This window comes from Electrophorus electricus, chromosome 21 (genome assembly GCF_041902795.1).
Source record: "Electrophorus electricus isolate QZ-2024a chromosome 21, ASM4190279v1, whole genome shotgun sequence".
Classification (NCBI taxonomy): Eukaryota; Metazoa; Chordata; class Actinopteri; order Gymnotiformes; family Gymnotidae; genus Electrophorus; species Electrophorus electricus.
The window spans coordinates 5,513,013-5,531,425 of record NC_137517.1 but is presented as its reverse complement, the minus strand read 5'-3'; the positions used below and the strand labels follow the sequence as shown (position 1 = coordinate 5,531,425).

Genomic DNA, 18,413 nt, shown 5'->3' with positions numbered 1-18,413 from the left:
GCCTGACCGTCTTTTTTCTTAATTCACACATTTGCGAGACAAATGACGTTCATTTTAATTGAATGTACTGGTGCGTGTTCATCGAAAGAAAAGAGTTCTGGCACATGAAGTTATGTTAGCGCAGTTTCTTCTTTTATGCCAATCCAAGAGAAGAACAAGCATTATTCATCATTAAGCTACAGCAGTGTGTTTTATACCAAAGTTTACCAAACACCAGCAGTAAAGACCCACTCTGTGCAAGGGCGCCCCCTCTGACTGGTGTGGGTCTGGTGGGAGAGGCTTCTGGTGGGTTTTCTGCTCCAATATCCCTCGGAAGCTAAAGAACGCCGTACTGAACTGCAGGACCGGCGTGCGGGGCCTCCTATATTGAACCTGGATGAGATTTCTGCCGTCCCCTGAGGTAACGCTTCTTCATAATCCGTTCGCATACTGCTATCCCATGACCCCAAACCTTTTAAATATGGGAACAGATGACAGAAACTTAAGGATTTTTGGTTTATTTTTTTATGATGTGCGGTACTAAGCGATTTGTTATGTTCCATGTTGCGCATATTAATTATTCTGTAATTCAATCTTGCCTGCCATAAATGGGAATGAAGGATGGCCTCTTCACAAACTTCGCTTGCTAATCCAGGAAGGTGTTGGGCGTCTCCCACTTGCTGTTATCAAACATCGCTGAGGCTGGATTGGGAATAATCTCTGTGCCCTGGAAAAATGTATTAAAATATGAAAGAAAGGTAAAGGAGATATTTGCTCGTCAATTATATATTACAGGCCATCTTAAGCCTTCACTTGCGTTGCCTAAAACAATCAGTATGCTAGAAAACGTCATGCATTTTTATTTTTATTAGTGAATATCTACTTTGTGTCTCTGCAATAACTCCTCATATGGAGGCTGAGTGGACCGATGTTTCAAATCTGGATCTCACGATTGACCGCATCATGGCTACTGGAAAAAATCAGTATTGTTTAGGAATGATTAATTACCATCTACATGGCTTTTTAAAGTCATATCTTAACTTAAGTTAAATGATGGCATCTACTTTACCCTGCACCTCTGTGTGTTTGGCCATGTAGAGGAAGCCCCGGCCCAGGGCAATGATGGCGGCTTCAGATCCAGCTTCAAACACGTCGGCACCTGGAACCGTGTTACCAGGTTCTCCTCATGGAGCCCTGCTACAACATGTGCTGTGCTCTGGGGAGGAAAATGAAATCGCACCCCCCAAAAAAAACCCAAAACAGTGCTGTAATCAGGGCCTTTTTGCACATAACTGCATTCAGTACTGTGAAAGGCAAAAATAATAAATATTTAAAAAATTTAAAATTACAACTTGGAGCAGCTTCATGTTGGTCACATAACCACTTCTGTGAAAGTTTATATTTTCAGCACTGTATTTCCTGTACATGAGGAGGGGTCTCTGTTGCATTTTTTAAAAATGGTTTATTATGGATTATTGGTTTTGATTTTTTATCATTTACATTCCTTGCAGTCCATGTACAGTCATATTATCTAAACATGGCAGATAAGAGCTGTGTTGGATATATGGAGACCTGAACCCTCCGTGAGCTCTTCAAACAGCTGTGTCCTCATTCAGAACCGCTGGTCAGGGCACTCGCGATGGCCAAACCCCAGAGAGCAGACGAAGGCCACTCCAAAGCTGGTGATCAGATGCAGACTGAAGGGTTTTACTGTAGAAGGCACGCACGGTACGAAATGATCGTCACAGTGGCAGGTCTGCAGTTACGAGGTTCCTCCTTGTGCTTCCTGACAGACATTTTTAAGATGTGGTGATAAAAAAAACTCAATAAAATATCAAATGTTTAAGTTCTGCTCGTGAGGGGCTGAAGAGCTGAACCAAATGTGTTACAGCAAGGAAGACACTGTAGTGTTTTTCTACTAGTCTTGGATGAGTTAATGTTAAGGAAGACACAGTGTAGTGTTTTTCTACTAGTCTTGGATGAGTTAATGTTAAGGAAGACGCAGTGTAGTGTTTTTCTACTAGTCTTGGATGAGTTAATGTTAAGGAAGACGCAGTGTAGTGTTTTTCTACTAGTCTTGGATGAGTTAATGTTAAGGATGCTTCGCAGTTCGAGGGCAGTGTCACGTGGGAGTTGTAGTGGGTGATGTGAGATCTCTCAGCAGAGCTTTTCAAACTTCCCCTGACAGTGATGCTCCATCTAATTCTTTCTACTCATCCTCCCTTTATTCATCATTTACTCATCAAAATCTAATTTTTAGGATTTTCCTAAAACAAGCCTGTATTTTCATTATTTCCCAACTAATAATAAATTTGATTTTCCAGTCTCCATGTATCAGATGCATTATCTTTCCTTCTTTTAGGGATATAAATTACCACCACAGACCTTGATCCCTCCTCAGCTAGTCGGATCTGGGAAATAGCTGGTGCAGATTATCCAAAACTTTCAGCAGTTTTATGCAATGTAGTATGTCTGTATTATTATTTGGCAGTTATAGTGCACACACATATCAAACCTCTCCAGCACAAATATGCTATTTTGTGCTTTATTTAAAGGAGTGAAAGACAAAATTGCAAACGGAATAAATAAAAAATATGTACCCATTTGACCTTAACTACATGTAAAATTGCCTGGAATGGCACACGGGAAGATGCGTCTTATCTAGAGTGACTTAAAAGTGCTTTGTCACTTACTCATAGAATGAGTCACTTGTCATAAAAACTCATAAAAACAATTTTTGACACAAACAGTATGTGATGTTCCTGTATTAAGAAGAAAACAAGACACGGTAAGACGTCGTTCATTTACCAAAATCTTACCGTGAACCTATCCGCCTTCTTGTAGGTGATAGTGAATATGTTCCCATGGCACACACTAGGGGGCGCTGATTGGAAGCGTTTAGGCCTAGATGCGCCAATTTCTACACTTGGAGAGAACGGAAGCTGTATGTAGTACCGGGGTTGTTTCTGCTTCATGTGAACGAGTTAAAAATAACGTATTTAATAACATATTCTAAGCTTCCCCTAATAAAGCACCTGTAAAGGATAGTCTTTTAAGTTTGAATAATATTTTAAATATGAGAAGTTTTATATTGCTATGAATAAAAAATTGCATTTTCCTGCCTATTATTCGATAATCTGGGTATATATTGCAAAAATGCAGGTAAATCCAGAGGGTTTACTCACGTTTTCTGGCAAATGTATATATTTCATAATTATTCTTATCACAAAACCTTATTTCTCTTTTTTTTGTGTGAATGGATATTAAGAATGAAGTTCCCAAAATAATGTGATCAGTAATGAGACGTGTTATTTCATACAACGCTAAGAAAGGCATGAGCACCCCCATTGGACGGCCTTGGCTTTTGATTTCGGTTATCTGGGAAGGGAGAAACCTTGGTTTGTGAAAATCCCACTGTGTAATTTAGCGTTTTCGCTGTACCAGTGCTACTTCATAGGTTCGCTGAGGCTCTCAGGTACCTGAGGAGGTAAATGCGTGCCATTTTTCATTGCTGATACACAAGACGTAAAATTTTAAGCTGATCGCAATATGAAATGTTTATTAGTCTATATTAATACATTCATTCCAACTGAGAGGTTTAATGTTAAAATATAAAAAAGTCAATGCCATCAAATACCAGCAGTAAGTCACAACGCAAAAATATGAAATATTTTGGTCAGGGAAGTGAGTCAATATTCTTGTATGACTGTCTCCACCTGTATGCTTATAACCTTTGAATGATTTAAACTCCAATATAACACTCCTGGCTTTAATATTACTTATAAACAATGTTATTCTAAGACTGAATCGAACAGTGAAGAATGCAGGAACCAGATTTGAGCTGGAATTAACCTTTGCAGGAGAGTAGATCCGTGAGACTGATCTAGTGCCATACATCGGACTATCGTACAGAAAACCTTAACAAAAATTATAAATTGGTGCAGCTTTATTGGAAGCATCTGGAAGCAGCTTTGAGAGAATTTTCCTGCAGGGATGGAATTCCAGGGATGATATCCAGGGAGTGCAAACTTTAACTACAGGAAGACGCGACACCTTTGTGCAGCGGTCCACAGACGTTTCTGTGGTTCTCTTATCTCCAGATCACAAGAGTGAAAACAGCAGCCCAAATCTGTATTTGGTGCCGGATTGTGAAGTGCAGAGAGGCTGCAAGTGCATGGGAGGTATGTCATTATAGGAACATCAGGGAAGAACCATGTGTGTGTGTGTGTGTGTGTGTGTGTGTGTATTTATGTAAACTTCTTGATGAAGCGCAGTTTGAAGTATGCTATGCTGAGGAAGACGATGGTCATGGTTGCCATAGCCACATGGTTCTGCCACAATCCCCACGTGGAGTAGTCAATGCCCTGCTCCATGAGAAACTGCTCTCCTGAGGTACAGCTGCGACCAGTTAAAACATTACACTTAAATGTTCCAATCGTGTTAGGTGATTGAGTTAAGTGGATGAAGCATTGTGTTATTGTTTAGCCACTTCTGAGGTTCATGTGGTCAAGCATGGTTAAGGGCTAAGATGATTGTGGTGTGTGTACTGTGGTGTGTGTGTGTGTGTGTGTAGGGTTTATTGTTACTCACACAGTGATGTTTGCCACAGTAGTATTGAGTCTAGGTGCACCGGTGGGAAGGGGACGAACATCGCAGAAATCCAGCCCAACAAACTTGTTCACCTCCAGGGCCTGAACACATCATCATCGTCATCGTCATCACTACCATCAACTACCCCATTCAGCAGAATACAGAGTTTGCAGATCATTAAGTGGTAATTAAGATCCGTGGTGGTGTAGGCAGCAACCAATACATCCGAGATCAATGATGAACTAAAGTTAATTAGAAAGACGTGTTTTTATTAGTGCCACATTACGTTTCTTCAGAACTTACAGCCAGGCCATAGCGGGGAATGCTGAAGTATTTAAACCAGTTCAGCCAGTCAGGAATGCTGGGTAAATTCACCAGCAAGCCTGAGAAAATCTACACACACACACACACACACACACAGAAAAAACAGAACAAAAATCAGAGGAATGAGACTTTTTTATTATTAATGAATTTTTGGTTATTGTGAGAGGACAGCAAGGGAAAGGGAGAATATATGAATGTAAAGTTTGTGTGTCACAGTGAATTTGCTGGTGAATTTACCCAGCATTCCCTGTCTCGTGTCTTTTGTTTTGCTTTACTTCCTTGTTTTCATTCTTTTTATTCCACCCCTTGTGTAGTTTAGTTAGTTCATTAGTTTCACCTGTGTCATGTTAGTGTTCGTTAGCCTTTGTTTTTATACCCCATGGTTCTGGTGTTTCATTGCCGGCTGTCGTTGTTGGATGTCTGGCCTTATCCTGTTTTGTGCCTAGCCTGTTTGTTCTCTGCCTGGTTATTGTTTCATGTTTTTCACCCTGTTCTCTTTTGTTGTTCTGTGCATTTTATTTTCTCCACCACATCTGTTATTTCTTGCACATCTGCCTGTCTCTGTGTGTCATCCCTGGACTGTTCTGCTGACCCTGAACGTGGATTTGCCCTTAATAAATCTCGCTCCACTCAGCATCTGCGTCTGCCTCTCATTCGCTCTGCGTCACAATACGTGTACTCACCATCATGAACACAAAACTGATGGTCATGAAAATGTTTGCAACGGCCACCACAGTCTGGTCAGCAGAGATGGCCATCGTCATGGCAGTTGCTGTGTATGCCGTCATGGCAACAGTAATCATGAAGGTGAAAAATGTCCCTGCATCCGGTTTGTAACCTGGATTGGGAAAACAAAATGCATCATAAATATGCGAGCAGAGAACACTTAAAAAAGTGACTGCAAACAAACCTTTACAGTAATACAGCCCATAACATACACAATGTTTTATCCTTCAAAGAAAGTCTTAGCATGTGCAGGTTTGTGAATTATATGTTCCAGCAAAAATACGATGTAACGTGCGTGTGTGTGTGTGTGTGTGGGGGGGGGGGTGTTACCTATCATCCAATAGGCAACACAGCTGAAGACGATGGCTGGTACAGTGCGTAGTGTGAGAATATCAGAGAGGATCTTACTAAGGAAGTACACGGACACTCTGTAGTAACCACTAACATACTCATGCCTGTAGAAACATGAAGAACCATTATACCATTACCATTATTATACCATTATACATTTATTTACACAACCTTAATAATACTTTAGACCAAAAAGTAAGTTATGTGTATGGCTGTTTGAGTGTGAGTCTTTCCTCTCTACGCACAGGAAGAGTTTACGTTCCGTGATGAAGAGTTCAGCAGAGGACAGCGAACTGAAACACTGGTTAGTGGTGATGAAAAACAGAGAACCCATCCTAAAAGTAGAGACTGAATTAATAAACACACACACATGCAGAACTATCCTCTTAATAGTATTTGTGTACAATTAGGTTGCATGTTTTTTATTTCTCACCTGTTTTGGATCCCACTTGAGGTGTTTGAAACACCAAAAAAGATTGCACCAACAATCAAAGCTAAGAAAATGGTGACTCCAATCTGTAAAGAGAAAAACTCTATGAATAAATATATTAAAGTTCACTAAGTCCTATTCAAATTTACTTCTATTTCTAATTCTAGTGTTCTTTCAGCCCATCATGCTATGGGTTCTTCAAACCCATATCATGCAGTCTTTGTTTCTGTACTGCTGTGAAATGTTATTTTTCTTTGTATGAAATGAGGGATCCCACTGCATCCACCTACAAACTACACACACAATGTACCACCTGAACCTGTCTGACAGTAAATATCCCATTAAGAAGCCGATGTGGATTAGATGAGCTTTTCACCATCAGTGGATGGTCACACATGCAAGTCATCAACAAAATTCTGAACATGCACCCATTTAACTAACAGAAAAATGTAATAGATGTATATGTAGTAAAAGTGCATGTAATAGTAGGAGTATGTGTAGTAATAGTGGGAGTATGTGTAGTAACAATAGGAGTATGTGTAGTAATAGTAGGAGTATGTGTAGTAATAGTAGGAGGATGTGGTACAGAGCAAGAAACTATTAACAGATCTAGACTGAGGAGAGATGCAATTTTGCTTCTCTGCCATGATTTAGAAGAACAGAAGTCATCAATTCAGCACAACCATACAGTCCATACCGTCTTGGCGAAAGTTAAAGATGTGTTAATGCAACTGACAGTTTTCAGTGTACTGCTGGTCTCACGACTGGTGTTAGTCAGTCATGAGTCTCTTGGCGTGGGTCATTAATATGTATGGCCATATTTACATGTCGGTTATGATTAGCTTTCGCTTTGAGCAAAGGCGAATTTAATGAAGTGGTAAATTGACATAATAAATTATCATGATAAATTTATGAATATAATTAAACACCTTGTCACGCTTTTTGCATGGCATAGCACAGTAACCGTAAATTTTTATGAATCATAGTGTTGTAATCACCCACCTTCTAGTTATACCATCCAAACTAAACAAGCTTTGCTCTGGGTGGGATAAACTGGTGCTTCAGCCCCGACCAATAAAAATGACCCTGTTCTCTATAAAAAATGCCTACAGTTACCATGATGATTTGTCAGAGGACGTGTTGATGTTATCTGAATGACTTCAGGCAGACATAGTATTTATTGTGTGCGGCTCACCTGCGCGAAGGACGTCTGCGGGTTGAGCATGAGGTTCCGGAAGGTCCTTCTCAACACCCATTTGAACTGGTGAGTGAAGGAAGTGTTGTAGGTGATGGTACGGGTCTCGGGCTGGCCTCTGCAGTTGTGGCCCTGTGTGATCTTCTCCAGCTCCTCCTTGGTCTCCCTGTGGTAGATGGACATCTTATAGGCCTCTACGAGGCGCTGCTCGATGCCCTGGCGGAACGAGACACCCTGCTCCCCGTCCAGCTCTGCAGGAAATGCATGTAAACAAATAAAATACAATTCATCCTCTACGTATGTGGATTTTCATAAGGAAAGAATCTGTGTGAGTGTGTGTGTGTGTGTCAAGTAGGATTCACAGGTGGAGAAATACCCTCGTTGTCCTGTGGCTTGCTTCGCGAATAAGCAGTGGAGTCTCCATTGATGACGTCCAGGAAGAAGTCAGCAGGGTTGTTATGAGGTTCACAAGTGAATCCTGGGAAACAGAGTCATTAGAGCGGCTCAACATTTGCAGCTGCAGGATTCCTGCCTGCATCGTTTTGGCTAAAACTAAAAGCTGGTTTCTCATTACAAAGACAGTATGTACATACTACTTTCCTGCTACACAGAGCGTGGTCACAGTGCACGGCGCATGGATGCGGTGTGTGGACACACGGTGCGTGGCCCTACCTACATCAGTGAAGTAGTCTAAGGCGTTCTGGGCAGGGCCGTGGTAAACCTGCCTGCCACCAGCCAGCAGAGTAAGGCTGTCGAAGAGCCGGTAGATGGAGTAACGTGGCTGGTGGATGGACAGGATGATGGTGCGGCCATGGTTCGACATCCTGCCAGTGCAAAACAATCCCCACTGAGTGTGTGTGTGTGTGTGTGTGTGTGTGGGTGTGGGTGTGGGTGAGGGTGTGGGTGTCTTTGTACCTCTTCAGGAGTGACAGTACTGAGTTTGCTGTACTGGCGTCCAGTCCTGTTGTAGGTTCATCCAGGAAAAGCACAGATGGATCGATGATGATTTCCATCCCAATGGTCGTCCTCTTCCTCTCACCCCCTGAAATCCCACGAATCAGCTGTGTCCCCACCTATCACACAACCAATCACATAAGCACATCTAAACTCCACCCTGTAATACTTTATAAATACTTTTATAAATGCTTTTGATGATAAATACCTTTGATTAAAAAAAAACAATCTGAAGTTTAAAACAATCAAATCTATATTCATTTGTTTCTTATGTCAAAACCACTACCCATTTATAATACAAAATAAAGAATATGCAGCAGTCATATGTGTGTCTAAATCATGATTCAGCAGTAATGTGTATGTCTAAATCATGAGTCAGCAGTAACGTGTGTATGTGTACGTGTCCTAACCATGAGTCGGCTAGTTACTTTATCCTGTTTACTAAAACAGTGTACGTGTCTCCTACCCGTGAGTCAGCTACTTTATTCAGTCCCAGCTCGTCGATGACTCGTTCCACTTTCTGCTCTTTCTCCTTCTGACTGATCGACATCGGAAGCCTTAGCGCTGCTGAGAAACACAAATTCTCACGCACAGTTAGCGTTCCCATAACAACATCGTCCTGGATGGAAGAGAGAGAGAGAGAGAGAGAGAGAGAGAGAGATAGAGAGATAGAGATTGATTTGTGGAAATGGAACCTGTGTCACTGTCCAGAGCTCCATATGCTTCAGAGGACCTCCATATGACCTGGCCGAGCCGTGTTAGCATGCTTGTGTGCCAGTCACAATGCATTAGTCATGGTTATGAGCTTTACTCGGCTTGGTTTAGGGAACACTGCAGAGGCCGAGTTAAACGTCTCAGCGCGGCAGCTGCTTCCATCACGTCGTATTTTTATGACTGCAGACACTTCCTCTTTAAAGTATTTTCAAGCAGTGGAAAATGAGTGATTAGCATTATTACAGGGAGTGTGTAGAAGGCGACAGTACTTCCCAGGATCCCCCAGAAAGGATGTGTGTGCAAGTTAAACGTGAGAATGGAGAAGTAAGAATCTGATGACCAAGACATTAAAATGAAAGACCAGTGTGTGTGTGTGTGTGTGTGTGTGTGTGTGTGAAGTGTGTGTACCTGTACAACGTATCCAGACTGACATTTAAAGTTGGGTGGTTGGGGTGCCCCATCAATCAGCACCTCTCCAGACAGTCCAGTGGGGTCTTTTCTCGCTGCCAGCACATCCAGAAACCTTCATACAGTGAAAGCACCATCTCATCTCATCATTACACATCTACAGTGCCTCCACATAACAACTAGAATTAAACTACAAAACCACACTGCTATCCCAATAAAACCAAACAACCATGACACAAGCAGAATATATAAACACCTGAACCTTCAAACTACAACCTAAAAATGAAAAACACAGTACAACCTCTGGCATATGCACTCAAATCCACATAACAAATCCTCACACTCCAATCTACACATTCAAGCCCACACACACACACATCCACACAAAGCCACGTGAGTAAAGCGGGAACACTTACGATGATTTTCCGCTCCCAGTAGCTCCTAATATGGCGTTCAGTCCGGGCTTCATAACTCCACTAGATGAAGAAAAAGAAGATTTAAAAAAACACAAACACTAAAACAAACCTTCACTTCACTTTATTTGTTAAGAAAGCATCTTTCATGGAAGGGAAAGACTCAACATTGGACAGTATGAACTGTTTACACTGGACAGAAGAATGGTGGTCATTGTAGAATTTAATCAAATTAAGGGCTTTTACTCCAACACAGAGGATTTTACAAAAAGGATAGCTTATGTATTCCATTAACATCGGCAGTGAGTGGGTACCAATTAACTTTATGTCGAACGATGGCATGCTTTGCACAAGTAAACTTATAAGGGGCTATCACTGGACCTTAGCATGCAAATACACCTTAGTCATGGTAACAGAAATCATTGTTATGGCTCACTGTTTCTTATGCTATTGCTAACAACATTTCTTCCTGCACTGTCATGAAGAGTAGGGAACTCACCACACACACACACACACACACACACACACACACACACACACACGCACACACACACACAGATAAACACACACACACATACAAGTAATATTTACTTTTAGTCAGCTTTCCCTTACAGTGCACCATATTGATCGTCAATTGTACGTCAATTAACGTTTGCTAACAGTTGTTAATGTTTTACTATCACTGTATGTAAAGCATTTAGCAGAAAGGTGTATGTTTGTATAATCCCTTATCTGAAGCTGGGGGTTGATGGCAAAAGGCCAGAATCTGAACACTTTTATTTGTTTAAAGAGTCCAGATCAACTGTACTAGATTGCATTTTATTTTCGAACCTTTACTCCCACTAACCTACTGAGACAAATGTTTTTTCTTGTTTCATGTTTTTGCTGCTCTCTTGACTGTTTTTGATACAGATTCCATTGTTTTGCATCCACTTTCATCTCAGACAATGGGTTGTATACATATGCATGCATTCAATAGTAGGAATTGTGCAGAAGTGCCAGGGACTTATCCATGTCCATGTTTCAACGAACAAAGTGTGTGTGTAACTGGAGGAGTGTGTCCTATGTATGTCTCAGTGTATGAACTGTATATATACTTCAATGTGAGAAATGTTCCAGCTGTATTTTCTCTCTCTCTCTCTCTCTCTCTCTCTCTCTCTCTCTCTCTCTCTCTCTGTCTCTCTCTCTCTCTCTCTCTCTCTCTCTCTCTCTCTCTCTCTCTCTCTATTATGCCTCAGATTGCCTTCTAATCATCAGAATCCTGCACTTCCTTTCCACCATTCATTCACATCCTCTTCTACAGGCACTCCCAGGCCCGACCAAAACTGTCTCGTCCACATTTTACACTCCTGCGCCAAATGGACTTCTACACTGATCTAAAACCGGACCCTAGCTCACTTCCCTGCACTGATCCAAAACCAGCCCCCAACTCACATGTCATTCTGCTAGCACTCCCTTATCAGACAGAACTGCATCCAGACTCTAATCCAATAACACTCAAGAGAAAACTGACCTCAGATCCGAGTAAACCTTTGACCATCACCCACACCTTGGAAGAGGTGAGGGCGTGCATTGTGGCCAGTCATTTCGAGAGATATTAAATTACTTCATTTTAGATATTTAGAGTCTTTTGTCTTCATTTTTATTTTTTTTTTGGAAACTCACTTGAGGTCGACGAGAATGTCTTTGTGAGTGACCTTCCTCTTCCACAGTACTCCGCTCCTCGTTTCCACGCGGTAGTGGATGTTATGGAAGCTGACCGTAGCCCCGCGAGGAGAGGCGCACTTGTGCGCGTCCGGCCTCCCGTTGTCGGAGCCCCCGTCACTGGGGAGATGAGTGCTCTTTTCTGACATCCCACTCTTAAAAGTCCCTGAAAAAGTTGTCAGGTTTGCCGTTAAGACTGCTGTGATATCCTGCACATCTATACTGGACTAACCAAACTTCGACCAAACACGTTGTTGTCAAAGCGGACATCGCACCTCAACTTCCAAATCATTTTGTCTTTTACTGTTAAAACAGCACATTACATTACATTTGCCTCCTTTACAGCGAGTGATCTGTTCATATTTTCACACTTAGCTTATTTTTAAAACTAGGCTATAGGTAAACTGACTAGCAGAAGCAGTTGTCTTGACATCAAAAATTCATCAACGTCTTGATAACCTTTCGGACATAAATTTTCGGACCTTGATAAACCTTTCGGACATAACCTTTCGGAAATAAATCTTGCCTACCTTCTACAAATTTGCCCACACCAGGCTTGAGAGTAACCCCGATAACGGAACCGCTAGTCTTGACATTAACCGTATACGTCCTGTTTTGTTTTCCCTTTCGTCCTTGTTCACTCGGATAAACTACAACATCGATTTAGCATTATCTTCCAAATGACTTACGTTACAGGGACTCCAGTTTCTTCGTCTCTTCGAGGAGTGTATGCCCGTGTCCAGTGGTTTTTGCAACCGGGGAGTCGCTCACCGCACGGTGCTTTAGATCTGCCTATCTGACCAGAGAGAAAAGAAAAAAAACCTCAAGATGCGCGTATTAAAGCTTCAGGAGGGATTTAGCGCTCTGAAACAACGAAAACGTATTGCTGAAAGTTTCGTGTTCCTTTACGTACCTTGTTACCTGGATGTAGTCTTTTGAAACTGGAGTTTAGGTCAAATAGTTTTCTTATTTTTAGATTTTATTGTTTTATTAACTGGCAGATTAGCCCGAAGACCTTTCAAAATGTCTGTCATGACATGAAGCTTCTGTTTAATGAGTGGTGTAGTGCTTTGGACTCTGCTCCCATCAACCTTATAAGATTCGTCTCTACACCCGCGTACACCTCGGTGGCGGTGGGAGTTGTGGGGCGGGGGAACACCTCTAGTAATGTATAGAATGTATAAATACTAACCTATAATGAGTCCTACTAGGAACATCATATATGGTTTACACACATATAGACGATTCACCTGCACAATACCTACAATACCGACATCATGATAAACTCAGTAATTTGAGAAAGTCACACACAACTCTCTCTCTCTCTCTCTCTCTCTCTCTCTCTCTCTCTCTCTCTCTCTCTCTCTCCATATGTAAATTATGATTGAGAGAAATAAAACCGATTAATTATGTCCCTTTATATTTAGTAAAAATGGCAACCAGTGTCATCCTACACACAACCTCCCTGGTTGCTCTTTCTGTCTAAACAATTGACGGACGCTATTCCTGTTCCCTGTGTACACATGCATTGCGAGGGATGTGTGGAAAGTTTCCTTAGAGAGAATGTTTGTGTGAGCACATACAGCCATACACACAAACCTTCTTTGCGGGGAGGAACAGTGAGTGAAGTTCTGAACAGACTGGAAAAGGCAACTCTCCAGGTGAGCAATCCACCATTGATCATGCTGGACCAAATCAGAATCAGAATTTGGTTTATCGGCCAAGTATGGGGACACACACAAGGAATTTGGCTCTGGCTGTTGGTAACTTTCGAACAATAAAGACAATATACAGGCAAAAAACAATATACAGATTAGATACAAGACAAACAATATATATAAAGTGCCAGCAAGTGTGGTAGTGTTATCATCAGTGCTTATTTATTGGCAGAGAAGTTGTAATGTATCGCACTGTATTATTAGCACATTATTGTAGGTGTGAAGCAGTGTGTTATAGCTATTAGAGGAAAAAAAAAGAGTAGCTATGGCATAGCAGATGGTCCTAATCAGCAAGGACATTTGATGTTTGTTTTGATGTGTCATATTTATATGAATACAAAACATAAAACCATTGAGTCCTGACTGGTTTACCTGGTATCATACTCTAGCCAAGCACTGTAATCCATGATCCTAACTACAAAATGAACAAATTTCATGTTCTCGTGCACCCTGGTCAGATTACACTTTTTTAGATTTTTAGGTCCAGGCCCAGTGGTTTAATTTTGATCTAATTATAAGTATTTGTTTTTTGCTCATCCAATCTTGTCCAATATATTTTTATTGCATTGGCATAATAGGCATGCCAAGAAAATTCATGTTTATGGTCCTTGTTGCCCTTCTTAGTCTCGGTAAGTTCAATTTTGCATGTACTTATCTTGTATTTCAGGATTTCTTCTGATAGTCATAGCATGACCAAGCCTCATGTGTCATAGCATTCACTGTAGAGTTGTAGCCAAACGTTTTGAGACTAGCACAAATTTTGCTTTTCACAAAGTTTGCTGCTTCAATTTTTATGGTGGCAATTTGTATTAACTCTAGATTGTCAAGAGTGATCAGATGAATTGCAATTAATTGCCACAAAAATGAACTTAATCACAAAAATGACTGCATTCCACTTACTGCATTTCAGCCCTGCCACAAAATGGCCTGATAACATAATTTCAGTGATCTTCTAGTTAACTCAGGAGAAAGTGTTAATGAGGACCATGCAGCTGATTTAATTCAATCATCAAGAACTTCAAGGAGAGAGGCTCAATTGCAGTGATAGAAGGCTTCAGGACACCCAAGAAAGTCAAGCAAGTGTCAGGACCGTCTCCTAAACAGGATGCAGCTACGGGATCGGGTCACCACCAGTGCAGAACTTGCTCAGGAATGGCAGAAGGCAGGTGTGAGGGCATCTGCACACACAGTGAGGCGAAGGCTTTTGGAGGATGGCTTGCTGTCAACAAGAGCAGCGAAGAAGCCACTTGTCTCCAAGAAAAATATTCAAGGACAGACTGACATTCTGCCGGAAGTATAGGGATTGGACTGCAGAGGACTGGGGCAAAGTTATTTTCTCTAATGAAGTCCCCTTCAGACTGTTTGGGACACCTGGACAAATAATTGTCCAGAGAAGAAAAGGTGAGTGCTACCATGAGTCCTGTGTCATGGCAACAGTGAGGCATCCTGAGACCATTCATGTGTGGGGTTGTTTCTCATCCAAGGGAGTGGGTTTGCTCAAAATTTTGTCTAAGAACACAGCAATGAATAAGGAATAGTATGAAAACCTTCTCCAAGAGCAACTTCTCCCAACAATTCAGGGACAATTTGGTGATGAACAATGTTTTTTCCAGCATAACGGCACACCATGTCATAAGGCAAAAGTGATAACCATGTGGCTTGGTGAACAAAACATTGAAATTTTGGGTCCATGGACAGGAAACTCCCCAGATCTCAATCCCATTGAGAACCTGTGGTCAGTCCTCAAAAAGAGGGTGGACAAACAAAAACTGATCAACTCCAAGCACTGATCAGGCAAGAATGGGTTGCCATCAGTCAAAATATTGCCCAGAAGCTGATGTCCAGCATGCCAAGGTGAAGTGCAGAGGTCTTAAAAAGGAAGGGTCAACACTGTAAATATTAAATCTTTGCTTAAACTGGATGTATTTGTCAATAAAAAGTTTTTAAAAACTTACGAAATGCTTATAATTGTACTTGTACCATATAAACATCTGACAAAAGGATCTAAAAAAAAAATGAGCAGTAAACTTTGTGAAAACCAAAATTTGTGTCATGACTGTACAGTGGCTGAGGTGTCCTCTGTTTTCCAACTCTTTCTGGGGAATTTGTGTGGTTCAACCTGCAGTGTGGCTACTTACACTTTTCCTAAACTTTCCATGACCAGTGAAGGCGCAAACACTAAACTAAGTTTAGTGGAAACTGGAAGATGGAAATTGCCTTTCTATGCTGTTTATGCAGGTAAAACCAGACTCGTGTGGTCACACTGGACAGATTTTAGTGAAAGTGCAAATGGAATCAGACCAAAGTATATCCACATGCATTCTGGACATGAAGCATGTCAATGCAAGTAATCGGGCCAGAGCGCATGACGGTATACATCATACTAATTCTACAGCACCTGCAAGTCAGAGTAATAACTGAGACTCTTTCAAACACGCTGTGTGGCTGGACCAGATTTCAAGTTGGATCTTGACGGGAACCAGACACACATGGACCTTCACTAATGTAAAATGTTTCAAAGTCACTAAGCATCTATGTAAGCTTAGTGCATATATTGTTTTAGATGGAGGATTGTTGTTCCGGGTGGCGTGGATGGGTACAGCTGTCTAGTTGTTTCAACCAAGTAGCATCCTCACAAATCAGGACAGACTGTGCTGGAGAGAACAGTAGTGTTTATTGATGATCATTTTCAGGGGCTGACAGGGTGACTGCTCTCAGAGGAAGGAGCACACATAACCAGTACATTAAGCTCTACGGTGACTAGTGTTGAGGGTTCACAAATGGGTACTCTGACCTGCTCAGTATTCTTTGGAGTCAAGGCATAGTAGACAGACAACGAAATGCATATTTCAGCTCTCTACACTCTGCATGGCAGAAGTGTCTCATGCAGGTTTTAAGAGGTTGTATTCAGTAATAAATGCAGGTGCAGTGGACGATGTGATCGTGTGTCTGGTATGATAGCGAGGCGAGGTTACGATAGTGTGGCTCATGCATAGTTTAAATGAAATTAGGGAATGGTCTGAGATGAGATCTGACTGGGGTAGTATAAGTACCTTCTCCATGTCTACACCGTATGGCAGTACTAAGTCAAGCGTATGTTTACATTTACATTTACAGCATTTAGCAGTACGCTGTTATCCAGAGCGACTTACAAAAGTGCTTTGTCATTTACTCATAGACTATATCCTAGTACAGTACAGTAGGTTAGAGTCCAACATACCAGTGAACTAGAATACTGTAGAATACTGGGATCAGTGCTGATACCTAGAAGTACAAAACACATAAGGTCTATCTTAAACAATGATAAGTGCAATAAACAATAAGTGATAGAGTTTGTTAATCAACATCATTGTAATAAACAATACCCTACAATAAGTACTAATTTAGTCAGTCAATATGAGAGCAGGGTAAGTATGTCCACCAGAGTGTGTGGGTTCTCTTTGTACATTGAAACCAATTGATTCTAATATAGAACTAAAGGCCAAGTTCAGAGGGTGTTGGGCACTATCAAAGTGAATATTGAAATCACCAACAATAATGGCACTTTCTACTAGAGCAGATCCCTCTCAGTATCTACAGATAGACTTCACGCACCTGCCACCTTGTGGTCAGTTGAAGTATTTGCTAGTGATTCTAGACAGGTTTTCCAAGTGGACTGAGGCGTTTCCTTGTTCAAAGGAAGATGCCCGCGCTGTGGTTAAAATCCTAGCCAAGGAGATAATACCGAGGTACGGTGCGCCTCGGGTAATAGATTCAGATCAGGGACCCTGTTTCATTTCTATGGTAACTCAGAAACTATGCACCTACCTAACTATTGACTGGAAGTTTCACATCCCTTACCATCCTCAGTCATCTGGCATTGTTGACAAAATGAATTATACATTGAAACAAAGGCCATGATGGAAAACAGGAAAGAAATGGATAGATCTTGTCCTTCCTAGGTCTTCCTAAGTTCAAGACTGTTAACTCAATACACACTTTAAAACACTCAATACACAATTTAATTTTTTAATAATACTTGTTCAGTTTCCACTATTGTTCTCCAAACCATACATTATTCAATGTATGCATATTCATATTCAATACTTACACCAACCGGTTCTTGGTACCATTATGTTCAACCTGAGCTACCTGAATTTTATTTAAAAGGCGATCCTCTTCCATATCACCGGACGCCCATATTGCTTTTATTACCTCAATCTACTGCCAGCAGTGTTGTGTGAGATCAGAATGATGCCCAGTGCCACCACCAAATTGTCACCATTTGAGGTTGTTTTTGGTAGACCATTTACCACCCCATGGGTCAGAGGTAACCCAGGTGTTTCTCAGTCAGGTGACACAGCCATAGCTGATGACTGACAGACAAATCCTCTAAGACTTGGCTTGCGTTGCTTTGGTGTTACAGGAAAGGTTTGAAGCCCTTGTTTTTGTCTGTCTGGCATTCAGATTTCCTGAGCAGCCATGTTGTGGTTCCTAATTAGGAACATGTTCCAGCCTACTCCATGCAAGCTGGAGCACTGGATCCACTCTTTAAATGTGCCTTTTTAAGGTGACGGCTTATAAAAGTCATCTCTGATTATTATTATTTTTTTGTTAGCTTTTTAATCTGTCAAGTCTGTAATTTTCCAGATTTATATCCATTAAAAAAAACAGATGCTCTAAAGGGAGGGGGTGGACTCCTTCAGTGGTACAGCAGAAGTTGATAACTTCAAAATCATTTACAGCAGCTTCAACCTTGTACTAACAGAACAAATACGGACACAGCATTAACTAAGCTATGGCCTGAGTGATTTAAGTAATTAGTGAAACTGGCACAGCACCAACCGTTTATTAAAGAAAACGTGTATGACACATGATTATCTTAATTCTTTTAATTAAAATAATCCCTTGCAAGGCATATTATTCAA

At 41.2% G+C, this 18,413-nt stretch overlaps 1 protein-coding gene across 2 annotated transcripts; it reads right to left on the bottom strand.

Annotated features, from left to right (window-relative positions):
* Nucleotides 1-3,510: 3,510 nt before the first annotated feature.
* abcg2a (ATP-binding cassette, sub-family G (WHITE), member 2a) lies at nucleotides 3,511-12,829 on the bottom strand. Of its 2 annotated transcripts, none has more exons than XM_027028907.3 (17): nucleotides 12,702-12,829; nucleotides 12,478-12,584; nucleotides 11,750-11,954; nucleotides 10,088-10,147; nucleotides 9,672-9,786; nucleotides 9,016-9,168; nucleotides 8,511-8,668; nucleotides 8,268-8,419; nucleotides 7,972-8,073; nucleotides 7,596-7,846; nucleotides 6,404-6,486; nucleotides 6,216-6,305; nucleotides 5,950-6,074; nucleotides 5,577-5,731; nucleotides 4,873-4,962; nucleotides 4,570-4,670; nucleotides 3,511-4,377 (listed from the first exon to the last, which is right to left on the bottom strand). In XM_027028907.3, exons 3-17 carry the CDS (start codon nucleotides 11,935-11,937, stop codon nucleotides 4,227-4,229), a joined length of 1,974 nt encoding a protein of 657 aa, XP_026884708.3. In that variant the 5' UTR covers nucleotides 11,938-11,954; nucleotides 12,478-12,584; nucleotides 12,702-12,829; the 3' UTR covers nucleotides 3,511-4,226. The 2 variants fall into 2 exon arrangements, with proteins under 2 accessions (XP_026884708.3, XP_026884707.3); XM_027028906.3 differs by having other exon boundaries at nucleotides 12,478-12,580.
* Nucleotides 12,830-18,413: the final 5,584 nt, after the last annotated feature.

Coding starts and splice junctions, on each gene's coding strand:
- abcg2a (XM_027028907.3), bottom strand. CDS start 11,937: ATGTCAGAAAAGAGCACTCATCTCCCCAGTGACGGGGGCTCCGACAAC. Junction 9,787..10,087: donor ACTGGGAGCGGAAAATCATC/GTAAGTGTTCCC, acceptor CACTGTATGAAG/GTTTCTGGATGTGCTGGCAG. Junction 8,669..9,015: donor ATAAAGTAGCTGACTCACGG/GTAGGAGACACG, acceptor GTTGTGTGATAG/GTGGGGACACAGCTGATTCG.